This window comes from Xyrauchen texanus, chromosome 35 (genome assembly GCF_025860055.1).
Source record: "Xyrauchen texanus isolate HMW12.3.18 chromosome 35, RBS_HiC_50CHRs, whole genome shotgun sequence".
Taxonomy (NCBI): domain Eukaryota; kingdom Metazoa; phylum Chordata; class Actinopteri; order Cypriniformes; family Catostomidae; genus Xyrauchen; species Xyrauchen texanus.
Window position 1 is genome coordinate 19,515,559 of NC_068310.1, and position 13,902 is coordinate 19,529,460.

At 38.9% G+C, this 13,902-nt stretch overlaps 1 protein-coding gene across 2 annotated transcripts; it reads left to right on the top strand.

Moving 5' to 3' along the window:
* The first annotated feature begins 675 nt into the window (after positions 1-675).
* Positions 676-10,538, top strand: LOC127628370 (ERBB receptor feedback inhibitor 1-like). 2 transcript variants are annotated; one of them, XM_052105083.1, is made up of 4 exons: positions 676-787; positions 6,265-6,419; positions 6,980-7,062; positions 8,479-10,538. In XM_052105083.1, the coding sequence occupies exons 2-4, from the start codon at positions 6,364-6,366 to the stop codon at positions 9,486-9,488; spliced, it is 1,149 nt and encodes a 382-aa protein (XP_051961043.1). In that variant the 5' UTR covers positions 676-787; positions 6,265-6,363; the 3' UTR covers positions 9,489-10,538. The 2 variants fall into 2 exon arrangements, with proteins under 2 accessions (XP_051961043.1, XP_051961042.1); XM_052105082.1 differs by lacking the exon at positions 676-787 and adding an exon at positions 1,047-1,177.
* The last annotated feature ends 3,364 nt before the right edge of the window (positions 10,539-13,902 follow it).

Below are 13,902 nucleotides of genomic sequence, written 5' to 3' on the forward strand. Positions count from 1 at the left end.
GCAGTCATGGCTAATACAAAATTACTGTAAAGACATGGTTCAATATGGATAATATTTTAGTCATGATTACAACATACATGGATGTTTACTACAATATAACATTTGTCTATATATAAATATAACATGTCTCTAATATTACAGTTTTGATGAAACACCATATGGGACCCCCTTTATGGGGGGGTCCAGGACTTCCCCTGCCCCACCTCAATTCGAACACAGTGTTTTTCCACAACAATTTATGGTTCAAGTATTCATCTGTTAAGTAGTGTGCAGTGATTCAATGTAATTCCATGTGATTCTGTTTCCCATTCATGATTTGTCAGACTGTAGGTGAAAAGTATGGACGTGAATCACTTTTTAATACATTTGTGCACTCTTCTGACAATTAGTTTCTTTTGTTAATGTTTTTGTTTGTTTTTTAATCTTGGTTTTTGTGTTGAGTGGACTTGATTCATCACTGATGTCTTTTAGTGTCACATTTTCTGTAATTCCACCTCCTCTCATTTGTTTGCGTTCTAGAGCAGTGATTCATGACCACACAACTATATAGGCAAGACAGATCCATTGGAAATGAGCAACTTCCACAGCAACACCCTCCCACTCCCACTTTCTACGCCTACATACTGTGACAGCTACACAGACCCACGTGTACATGCCTGATACAGATTGTGAAATGGAATATTTAAAGAAACATCCTCACAGCTGTTTGGAATCCAACCACCTCCACAATACAACATGCGAATATTTGGCTTCATCGCTAGTTTTTTGCTGGGTTGTCTCAGACTGGGTAATATAGTCTAAATAGTCTTATTACCACGCAATATTGGAAATTATATGTTATATTTTGTTTAAAACAGGGAGACTTTGCCTTTCATGTCCGAAAATGTAGTATATTCCAACACAAAACGCGTTGCTATTCAGATGAAGTGATGCCATATAAGGTCGCACTGATCGGCGCCTTTAAGACAGGGGCGGTGCTGGCGGCATGACGTAGGCCATCCGTATAAATAGTTTCCAACTCGCGCTAGATCGAGTAGCGTCTTGTCGGTTGCACGTGCGTTTTGTTTAATTTGTTTTGGTGACTGGTTTTACAAAGATACGCCGGGATTACCCACAACATTCGTCTCAGTTACACTGGATATAAGAGAGAAACAAGTTACTAAGGAATATTTAACCAGTAAGTAGCCTGCATATTTTAGTTGAGAGTTTAATTTTTAATTTTTTTACGGCGCTTCAGAGATATACTTGTCAAGAACGTTTTGAGCAACTCGCATTTGTTCAAATGAAACCCTAACAATAGTTGATCTTTGGACTGAAATTGAGTCGAGACGAGTCTCACTTGATTCAGCCGGAGAAGTGTTTGTCAGTGGGTGTGTTGAAATGCATGTAGATAAACTGTCCACATATCAGAATATTTATTCAGTTTCGCACTTTACAAGTTGCCTTACATCACTCCAGGAAACTGTGGGAACTGTTTACAGGGCAATGAGTACGACCTGTCCCTGTGTTGTAGTTGTAGTTGTAGTAGTAGTAACCTAGTTTATCATTTACCAACAGATGTATGGGCACGTATTTTATAGCGCGTCTTGAGGAGGGATCATGACTCATTTTCTGCATATTTTCCTTTTTTCTTTTTTTTTACGTTTCTTTTTAAAGAAATCTAGAGGAAAAGCAAGCATACAATAATTTATTGCTTTTCACACTATTAAACCTGGATTTAAAATTTCAGCTGTGTAAAATACTTTTTAATGCTCATCTGATCATTTATGGATGATGTAATATGACAATATTAAATAGATACATTTAATTGCAAAGAAATAAATAAAAATAAGTGTACTTTGACATAATTACATTTGACATACGTTTATTTTCTTATTTATGCTATATTATATTTATTTCCACGTTGATGTAGTTCTACATTTCTTTGTCCACATGTTAATGAGGGGGCGTGTTTTCTAATTCAAGCATAGCAATCAAGTTCAGAGTGCTCCAGAGTAAAGCTTGAAGGCTACAGTGACATCTTGTGGTTAAGTCACGTAGGTCAACTAGAGAATGAATGATCACTATTCAATGAGTGACTTGGAGATGGGAGATATGACAAACTTTATATCCCTGTTTCAGTCATTTCATATCACAGTAACCATATGTATCAAGGGTAACCATACCTGTACGTTCTCTTTTAGAAACCCCAGCCATTTAGTCAGGGCCAGTACTTGCGTAGGGCAGCAGCACAGCGAGGGAGGAAATAGGGCAAAGAAAAAGAGATGTACAGCTATTAATTTGGAATTATTTTCCAGATCAACATTATTAACCTATTTCTAACCAATCTCCTTTGGGTTTGATTGGTTCCCTTTAGAACAGCCTGAAAAATCACTCCCTATATGTGCACTGTGGCATTCAAAGGCTATAGGGAATGGAAAATGAACGAGTGAGTAGTTTCAGGCACAGCAAATGTCTGCCCACTGATCACATTTATTTAGTCAAAGTTTCATTTTTCAGCAGCGGTTGATTTGACCGATAGAACTTTCACACTAGAGCTCCGTGTTTTATCAGATTTGTGGTTTAAAAGTAAAAAAAAAAAAAAAAAGAAGAAATCCCATGTATTCACTGTCATATATATATATATATATATATATAGTATAGTGTGGCCCTTGAGGCTACATGGATCCAGCTTTGCGACCCCTGAGCTTTCCAAAGTTGAGTAGCCCTGCTTTAAGTCATTCATTGAGTGGAGATAATTAATTCCCTATTTGAACTTTTTGTCTCAACCACAAGATGTCACGGTGGCCTTCAAGCTTTACTCTGGAGCACTTTGAACTTGATTGAAAACACGCCCCCTCATTACCATGTGGACACAGAAATGTAGAAATGCATAAATGTGGAAATAAATGAATAATGAGAATAAATGAAAAATATGATATGATAAATGTGTGCTTGTGCAAAACCTAAAATAACTAGACCCACTGGAGCGGATTCAAAAATAACTGCTAGATGGTGCTTGTCAGTGTGTCAGGATAATGTTGTCGATCCTAGGGTACCAGAATTATTGGCAATAACATGTCGACCTCCTGTGTGATCATGTTGACACGTTTGGGAATGTGTGTGTTGCGTAGATCATCTTTATAAAACAGTGCCAGTACCATGCAACGTTTGTGAAGGTAACAAAAAATTATTATTACTATTATGAAACGTAATGAGAGTATGTAAATAAGACCTAAAAATTACCATCAGATAACTTTCTTCATAAGTTCTTATTAGGTTGAAATGCAAAACACTCCCTGCAACGTTCTGGAAAGGTTCGTTTATGTAATAAAACCGAAGAAGACCATTCCTTGTCGTTTGGATTTAGTTACTGAACAATATCCAATTAGACACCATATACTGCATTTTAGGGGACCGTGTTTGCTGGGTAGTTTATATAAAAAAAAAATGATAGGGTGCCAATTAATTTCTTAAATGCGTCAATAATGACATCATTACATTTGCAGATATTCTTGACTATATGCGACGCCCTTGTTCTACCCGCTCCGTACTGGACTCGAACCTAGGTCTCCGGCATGGGAGGCAGGTGCTCTAACAAGGAGGCTAAAGTCTACAACCTCTAGTGTCAGTCGCTACTCTTGAGGTCAGGAGAGTGAGGTTTACACACTGCACAGCTATCTACCAGCTGGCTCCCGTTACATATATACACTGCCAGACAGGCTGGTTTGAGTATTTCTGTAACTGCTGATCTCCTGGCATTTTCAGGCACAAGTCTCTAGAATTTACTCTGAATGGTGCCAAAAAAGTGTGTGTGTGTGTGTGTGTGTGTGTGTGTGTGTGTGTGTGTGTGTGTGTGTGTGTGTGTGTGTGTGTGTGTGTGTGTGTGTGTGTGTGTGTGTGTGTGTGTGTGTGTGTGTGTGTGTGTGTGTGTGTGTGTGTGTGTGTATCACTTTGTGGGGACCAAATGTCCCCATAAGGATAGTAAAACCCGAAATTTTTGACCTTGTGGGGACATTTTGTCGGTCCCCATGAGGAAAACAGCTTATAAATCACACTAAATTATGTTTTTTGAAAATGTAAAAATGCAGAAAGTTTTCTGTGAGGGTTAGGTTTAGGGGTTGTGTTAGGTTTAGGGGATAGAATATAAAGTTTGTACAGTATAAAAACCATTATGTCTATGGAAAGTCCCCATAAAACATGGAAACACAACATGTGTGTGTGTGTGTGTTAAAGCAGTGCTTCTCAACTGGTGGGTCGCTGGTCTATTCGGACTGGGTTGTGGACAGCAGGGAAAGAACAATGCCATGGTTCTCCAATTGAAGCCATTTCATCAGCCTTCCAAGTGATCACCTATTTAGGACCGCCAATGCAGATTTAATGATCATCTCGCAATCAGATAAAGGCTTCTCATCAGCACTTTCGCAGGACCGTAACGGAAACCGCTCGCGATAATGATCTCCTTTTCTCTCTAGCATGCGCGTGCAACAACCGAGCACAGACCTCAAAACTATTGTGACCAATTTAAATTCTAATGAGACTTCTAGTTTAAAGAGTTACGGAGGAAGTCTCAAACAGTAGGCAGTCCTGACATGCCAAACAGCACTGCGGAAAAGAGCAACACTGTGTTAAGTGCCAAAAAATTAAATAATATCATCACACATCACCTTTACAAAATTGTTTCACAATTTTACGAGTCAAAGTAACTTATATTTTGACAAAATGTTATAGTTTCATATTAAATAATCTAAAGGTGAGAGAGGACTTCCTGTAGATTTTGTTGTTGATGTTAACAACAAAAATAATGTCACGATGTATGTCCTTGTACTTGAAAACCATGAACATAAGGGAAATGCGACCCAGGATACATTAAATACAGGTTATGTTTTTACAATGTGTCGCCACTTGATTTCCAATGTAAAATCTGTCCTGAAGCAAAACCAGTTGAGAACATAGACTGTAAAAAAAAAGATGGACGACGCCCTTTCGCTGTTTTCCATTGGTGAGAACTGAAGCCGCCAGTGTCCCGATATGGCGCTGACATCTTGGGACTTGAGTCTGCGCAGTTGCGATTTCGGGACCAGACCTGCGCAGTAGTGAGCAGGAAGTAAAGCCGCAAAATCAAGGCTCTGCCCTCACTCTCGCTGAATCAATCGCAAGCACACGCCTCTGGACTTTTGACTTATGACGGTGTGAAATAATTAATTATAGAAATGTAGATATTACATTTAAAGCTCCAATCTCCTCAGTCCTCCGAAGATCCCAAAAAAAAAAAAAAAAAAAAGTCAGTTGGTGCTTCAGTGACTACTTTGCTCAGAGAACCTGTCAATCACAGCTGTCAATCATGATGTCACAGCACTGTTTTTATAGCATCAAATAACTAACTAAAAACAAACTTATTTTGAAAACAAACACTTGAAATTACATCAACGTGATAGTTTCTGTCATTTACTGTAATTTCTTTCTTTGGAAAAGATATGTGAAGTGTAATTTATTGTTTAGTTGGTCTCACGGTCCGTTGAATAACATGGGGAGGCGGGGTTTTTGTCCTATACTAGGACCAGTCACCGGGGGGGGCGATCGAGACGTTTTGGCTTCACTTTTGAGGGCTTGTGCGGCACACTTGGTTGAGAACCACGGAGTTAAAGGTGCAGACAGGAGCAGTCTGGCTGTGCTGTCGTGCACCTACAGTAGATGTTAATTGTTAATTTAACATGCTTACATGTAAACTAACATGCTTTAGTTATATAACATGTTAAAGTTACATGCTGTTTTTTTTTTTTTTATTATTATAATTGTTAGCTGTCTTATTCCATTTTATCAAAATTTTGTATACACTTCAATTTTAAATTTATTTTTTTTTTTTTTTTTAAATCATCAGCGCTTCATAGCTGAGCTGTTTGTTATATCTATGTGCCTAAATGTAACGATGGGAAAAAAAAATAAAAAATTTTTGGTCAATATTGAGATCACACTTATTTAACATGATTACTCGTTGACTTTGGAAACCATGCATTTATTGAACTTTTAAAAAAAAAAAAGTTACCTTTTTTAATTGCCAATTTAGATGAACATGATATGCATTTGAAGTGGAGATTTTGTTTCTTCTATGAACACACTGCAAATATTGAAGAGTTTTGACTTGAATCTGATAACCTTTTTTGCTATATGGGGAATTCAGGTAAACTGGGCAAAGTTTGGACATTGCAATGACAAAAATTCACACTGTGGCCCAATTCACTCTTAATAAAACTTATTTAATAACATTTATTTTTCTCCTTTCAGATTTTTTCGGTGCCATTTATAGTGAAGTGTAATGGGACGTTTGAGTTCACTAGTTTTGAAAATGGTCAAGGGCTAAACTAGTCTCCATTCTCAAACGAGATGGCAGCTGCCCAGCCATACTGGGATCAACACCATGACCATGACACCATGGACAAGTGAGTGTGAACTGAATCTTCAGCTTAAAGGAACGGTTCACACAAAAAGTATCATTCTAAACTTTTACTCACTCTTGTGCTGTCAAACTCGAATGAATTTCTTTCTTCTGTGGAACACAAATGAAGATATTTGGAGGATATATCATGTCTGTTTGTCTGTACAATGCAAGTCAATGGGGTCCAAAACTTTCAAGCTCCAGAAAGAACAAAAGGGCAGCATAAAGGTAGGCCTAATACATATGACTCGAGTGGTTCAATATGTTTGGTTTTGGGTGAGAAATGGACCAAAATTAAACTCCTATTACACTAAATATTCTGCAGTTTCGTTGACGTGATCATTAGATGCGTAGATCTGCAATGTATGGACAAGACAGACATTTATCCTTTAAAATATGTTCTTTTTTTTTTTCACAGAAGACCATTGTACAAGTTTGAGTTTGCATAAGGATGTGTAAATTATGAGAGAATTATCATTTTTGGGTGTAAACTTTTTCTATTATGAGAAGTATTTCTCTCTTGTCACAAGATTTTGACAGCCATACATTTTTTTGATTTTGCAGGATGTTTATTGGTTTTGGTTCTGAGTCCATGGATAACATCTTGAGAATGCATCAGCAAGACTCTGTATCAGTGGCCTTTGAAAGTGAGTGCATTCTTAATGTTGAATTATATTGGCTCAGCCTTTGGCGGCACATAATGGTGCATATCACAATCTGGTCACCATCTGTTCTCTTAGCATGTTGTGTACGTATCTCAGGAAGCACAGAATGTTAAAGGAAGTTGTAAGATTGTCATTTGCTCTTCTGATATGTCAAACCTTTGAACTCCCAGTGTTGTGACTGATATCATCTCAGGAGAACGAGGCATTACAAGATTACTTGCCTCATTAGGGTGATTCTTTTATGAATAATATGACCCCATTGATTGTATATGTTAGGGTTGTCACAATAACAATCATATTTTACAATACTATACCAGCTAAAGTATCACAATATTGTGTTAGTGCTTAACTATTTGCACAAATACAATGTAACAACCTTTCAAATCTACAAAATGAACCAAATGTACAGAAATAATGCATTTATAAATGCAAATGCAATAACCTGTATGTGTGCCACCATATTGTTTACGTGCTTCATGGAATTCTAAAATGAACTCCTTGGGATTCAGATGCATGTTTGAAGCACACATTAAAAAAATAAACAAATCCATATAAGGAGCCTAATCTAAACGGCATTTTGAGCCCTTAACTCTTTCCCTGCCAGCGTTTTTAAAAAAAAGTTGCCAGCCACCGCCAGGGTTTTTGACGATTTTCGCTAAACTTTAATGGCCCGCAGAATATTTTCTTCCATGAATATATGAAGATGCTATATATCACAATAAAGATCTGGGCCTCTGCTTTTAGGCAAAAAAAACGATTTTATTTTATCTTCATTTGTTCTTTTTTTATTGCGACTTGAACAGAGGTCTGTTTTGTCAAAAAACAACATTTCAGACAAAAAGCTGAGAAAAAGGCACGTTTATGTCTGATATTTTGAGCTTCTCAATACTCCACTTCATGTTTGAGACGATCGCAGTCTGTTTCTTTGATCAAAGAGTTGCGTACTCTTTCAAAGCATGCGGAGGGGTCTTCCTTACCGTATAACACCTAAAACACGGAAATCCGGAAAATTCCGTGTTTGGCGGGAAGCGTTTTTTCATAAAACACGGAAAATTCTGTGTTTGGCGGGGAAAGAGTTAATGGTTACTGCAGGAAGGGGACGTGTTAAAGTTTTTTTTTTTGTTATTGAAGACATTGGTCTGATTTAAATGAACGTTTTAGCGAAAATTATATTTACTTCTGCACATACAATATTTACTTATGATACTTCCATCTTGACGATACTACAGTACAAAATACTGTGGCACCGCCAGTATTTTGAAGCTTTTGTGTCGTGATCCTACCATAGCACTGGTATATCTTGCAACCCTAGTATATGTAGTCGATGGGTGGATTGGATAGGAATTACAAAAGAACTTGAATTCTCATTTATGTTCTCAATGTATTTTTGCTTCACAGGAAGAATGTCTGGATCATTTTCTCCGCCATGTTTATCTCCAAAGACTCCCAATCCTACACAGCTCCTCTATTCCTCCCAGTGCCACCCACCTGGGGGAGACCACGTGGTTCCGTCCTTACAGAAACTTTCTGTTTATGAGAACATACCCCCTTGTTCACCCAGGAAAAGCACCAAGCCCCTCCCTCCCCTCCCAGATGTAGCCGATCTGTCCTCTGATGAAGCGGAGGACAACGAGGTGGAGTTTTTCTCTAGCACTTCTGAGAGGCAGTGTTTGATGCCTGCACTCTGCTCTAAAAACTCATCCTTCCATTATGGCTTGCCAGGCAGGCACAGCTTCCGAGGAAGTGGTCAGATAAACTTTGCTTGTAATGAAGGGATGCAAGGACATCAGAAAGTATGTGGAATGAAGCCTCAGTGGGAGCAGATGGAAACTCAAGACCGAGAAAGACTGCAGGAAAGGCCCCAACGTCCGCTGCACCATTTTCTTTCTGGCCCTGCTGGATCCTTCAAGTCTGCCAACCTTAGGCCGGCCAGCCTTCACCTCACGGCCCACAACCACACACAGGAGAAACCCGAAGTCCCACCTCGCATTCCTATCCGTACTCGTTTGAGCGAGTGCAAAGATGGCAGATGGCCGACACCTGACGATTATGAAGTTGACAAACCCCCTAAAGTTCCACCCAGGGACCCCATCCCTCATGTCATACCACGTGCCATTAGTCCAAAGAGTCTCCCAATTTATGTCAATGGAGTAATGCCTCCTACTCAGAGCTTTGCTCCCTATCCTGAGTATGTAAGCAAGGCTCAACACAAGCAGAGCTGTGAGGGCTTGCCGGCTCCTTGTTTCCCATGTATTTTGCCCATTATGGAAGATGGTAAGAAAGTCAGCAATACCCATTACTTCCTCCTCCCTCATCAGCCTGGGTACTTTGAAAAGTTTGAGAGGTTTTTCAAAGGCTCAGACTCTGGTGCTGCTCATGTTGATTATGAGACCAAGTGGAACAGTTAGAATCTGATATCCTCTGGCTTAAAGTGGAAACTAAGAAATGCACTAAGGCCAGATATAAACTGATATTTTGGTTGAATGATACTTGCGGTGTTCCAGATAACTCGCCATTTTTAGTGACTGGGCAGTATGCCCTCTGACTCCAAACAGTCAGAAACCCTGAAAGAATGGATGGTTTACCACTGCTGGAAACTCCAGAGCAGCTTTGTTGGAAGTGTTCTTTTTGGAATGTATCAGTAGTTTTTTTTTTTTTCTTGCTGTATTTTAAGTTATAGTGTGCAGTATCCTTTTATGAAGGAATAGGATGAACACCGTTACACTGTTATCAGTTTTGTGACCTGAGGATAAGCTGGTCTTATCACAATTTGTCACTCTGAGATGAATGTGAAAAAAGTATTTTGTTGTTTTTTCTATTAACCAAAGTACAAACAATATAAATTCAGATTGATTTGCTGAAAAAATGACAATGTATTGTAAGACTAGTATTATTAGCGATAGCATTCAAGAACAAGCACCGTCAACATTGGATTGTTTTACTATCAAAGTTGAGGAATTTGCTACATGATGCAAAGAAGCACATCATGCCAAAGCCACTTTTCATCCATCACGCCTGTTACACAGTTTCCAAAGCCAGGACACTGGATATAAATGAAAAGTTGACAATTGTTGTTTTTTGGTTTTATACCGGTTTTACCCTGAAGTTGCTTCACTTGAAGGATTTAGCACTTGTACAAGTAATTGTGAAAGGAAGTTAAGAAAGTCCATGACTGGTCCTGGCCTTGTGTTTCAAATGTGTCCAATTAAAAGTTGAGCGCACACACAATGCTGTTTTATGATTTTTAATCTTTAAATTAGCAAACAAATAATTGTTTACAATTTCTGCTACTTATGTTTTTCCTTCCAACAAAAAAAAACTTCGTTTTCTATGTGAAGGCTCGTGTTAACTGACTTTTTTTCAATGAGAGGAAACATGCACTATCTTATAAAAATGTACAGTATTTGTGGTTTTTACACACCACAACATTCTATTTAAAGAAATAAAGTAATGACTTATTTATGCATTGATGTCTTGAATTTATTTCAGCTCCAGTGTGTTGAACTGATCATACTTCTGTTTATCATAAAAAAATTCATTCAGTTTAAATTTCAAATTTTAATCTCAGCAAATCTTGCTTGTTATATCAACAGAGACATTATAGTTTGTCCTCAGATGATTAAGCAAAGTAAGGTTCCTACATTCACTTATCTGAATGTACGATATGCTGAGGCGTTATCAGCTTTATTGTGGAAGATTATCTCTGCTAAACTGTGACAATGAGAAGACTATTGAGCTCCTGACACTTTGGCATGAGTCATTTCCTTTAAAGTGCCAACGCACCAATATACCAGATATTACAGCTAATTGGAATGTTTCCGAACAAAGTTGCTCACCTTGAGTCACTGCTGTTGTCTTGGGTTTCTATAATCTTTTGGTATGGACTTTAAAGTAGTACTGTAGTCCATCCATACGCAACTACAATATGTTTTTAATTGAAAAATGTATGAAAGATAGGTAAGGTGTATAATGAGATCACAGGTGGCAATAGTGCTAATTGGGTAATGAATCAAACAACAAATTTGCTTTTCTTATTTTTGATTTGTACTTGAAAATTAATTCTTGCAATGCCACAGCAAATATTTTTTCATTTATCTATTTATTGACATGGCTCCAGACTAACTGAACTATTTAAGAGTGGTAGCACCTGTGTTAAATTCTACAAACGGTCGCTCCAGCACTTGAGTTTGTGGCACTGATCCAACTGAAAGAATTCGTTTTCTTTCACAGTTTCTGTCTGAAGACAAACAAAGCCTTTTTCTACAATCGGAGGGCATTCGAAAAGTTTTCACACAGAATAAAAGTTTCATTGTATCCATAGTTTTAACTATGGCATTTGCAATAAGATCATAGTAACCAAAAGTAAATCCATGATTAGCAGTAACAAATGATGGCATTTTTCATAAGAAAAACACATGTATTCTGTCACAATTGTTTTTTTTTTTGTTAATATCTGTGATGTATGGATTGAAACCTTACAATTTCTGTCTTTTCATGGTGCAGATTTCTCCTTTATTAATTTAACTGGTTTAATCATCGACACATTATGGGCTTTCATAGAGGTTTTAAACAAATAATCAATGCCGAATTCGTGACCCAGCCCGTGCTTCTCGTGAAATGTTGATTCGAGAAGGTAATGTGTTGAGTTTATGGAGGCAGCGGTTGTCAACTGGTTTTACTTCAGGACCCAGATTTTTCCACAGGACATCAAAATGGTGACCCAACACAGTAAAAGTATAACCTGCATTAAATGTAGCTTGGGTCGCATTTTCTCTTATCTTGCACAGTTTTGTTCATGGTTTCAAAGCATAAGGGGATCTATCAAGTGACTTTTATTTTTATTGTTGGACACTGATTCTTGAGACTTGGGACAAAACAAGTCCAGCAATTGTAACTGCTATTAGGTTTAAAAATTTTAATATTTTAAAATGTAGATGTTATGAGGGATTAATAATAGAATATATTTAACACAATTTTCCCCTTCAATTTAATTGAATGATTATTATATCAAATATATTGCACTTATTGTCTTCTCACTACATCTAAAACAGTGTGTCAACATAGAAGGGTTCAATCATTCATATGCAATAAAATAAAAAGCAACACTTAATATCTCATATCAGAGCAAGGTTGTTTTTCAACAACACGTGTGTTTCATAAGGTTTCAAAGTTGTGTCCCCACTTTTTGTCAACACTGTAAGACATTCATTAAAATGTAATAAAATCAGGCAATAAGAGGGGCAGCTGTCAGTGATGACTCTTTCCATCCACGAGAGGGACGTCAAGAAACTCTTCAGGACCCGATGCTGTCTCCCCATCCAGCTTGAAGCACTGCGCTGATCAGCTGTCCCCAGTGTTCACAGACATTTTCAACACCTCACTGGATACATGTCTCGTGCCAGCCGCCTTCAAGTCCTCAACTATCATCCCTGTTCCCAAGAAGTCAAGGACCGCAGGACTTTACGACTTCAGACCCGTCATGCTGACCTCTGTGGTTATGAAGTCCTTTGAGCGCCTTGTGCTTTCACACCTCAAATACATCACCGACCCCCTGCAGTTTGTATACAGAGCCAACAGGTCTGTAGACAGTGCAGTCAACTTGGCCCTCCACTACATCCTCCAGCACCTGGAACCTACGCCATGATCCTGTTTGTGGATTTCAGCTCTGCCTTTAACACCATCATCCCGGCTCTGCTCCAGGAGAAGCTCTCCCAGCTAAGTGTGCCTGACTCCACCTGCAGGTGGATCACTGACTTCCTGTCTGACAGGAAGCAGCATGTGAAGCTGGGAAACACGTCTCCGGCTCACAGACCATTAGCACTGGATCCCCAAAGGGCTGCGTTCTTTCTCCTCTGCTCTTCTCCCTGTACACAAACAGCTGCACCTCCAGTCACCAGTACATCAAGCTTCTGAAGTTCGCAGACGACACCTCCTTCATCGGACTCATCTCTGATGGTGACGAGTCCGCCTACAGGTGGGAGGTTGACCACCTGGTGACCTGGTGCAATCAAAACAACCTTGAGCTCAATGCTCTAAAGACAGTGGAGTCCTCTGTGACTCCACAATTGACACTGTGTAGTCTTTCTGCTTCCTGGGAACTATCATCTCCCAGGACCTCAAGTGGGAGCTGAACATCAGCTCCCTCATCAAGAAAGCACAACAGAGAATGTACTTCCTGTGGCAGCTGAATAAATTAAACCTGCCAAAGACAATGATGGTGCACTTCTACACAGCCATCATCGAGTCCATCCTCACATCCTCCATCACTATCTGGTACGCTGCTACTACTGCCAAGGACAAGGGCAGACTGCAGTGTGTCATCCGGTCTGCAGAGAAGGTGATTGGCTGCAATCTGCTGCCGCTCCAGGACCTGTACGCCTCCAGCACCCTGAAGTGTGCTGGAAAGATTGTGGCTGATCTCTCCCACCCCGGCCACAATCTCTTTGAGACACTCTCCTCTGGCAGAAAGCTGAGGTCCATCAGGACAAAAACCTCACGCCACAAAAACAGTTTCTTCCCATCCACCATTTGCCTTACCAACAAGGCCCGGTACCCACCCTGACACTCTCCACACCCCACCTCTGGCTCTACATGCCACTGTACTTACTCTGCTGTACTGCTCTCTTTTATTTTTATTCTTTTAATATATACTTTGTGGACATATTTATATTTATATTGCTTATATTTTAATACTTATTTCTTATATTTAGAAAATGTGTGACACGCACCTACAACACCAAAACAAATTCCTTGTATGCATAAAAAAACGTACTTGGTAATAAAGCTTTTTTTGATTCTGATAATAATAAAACAAAATCTTGT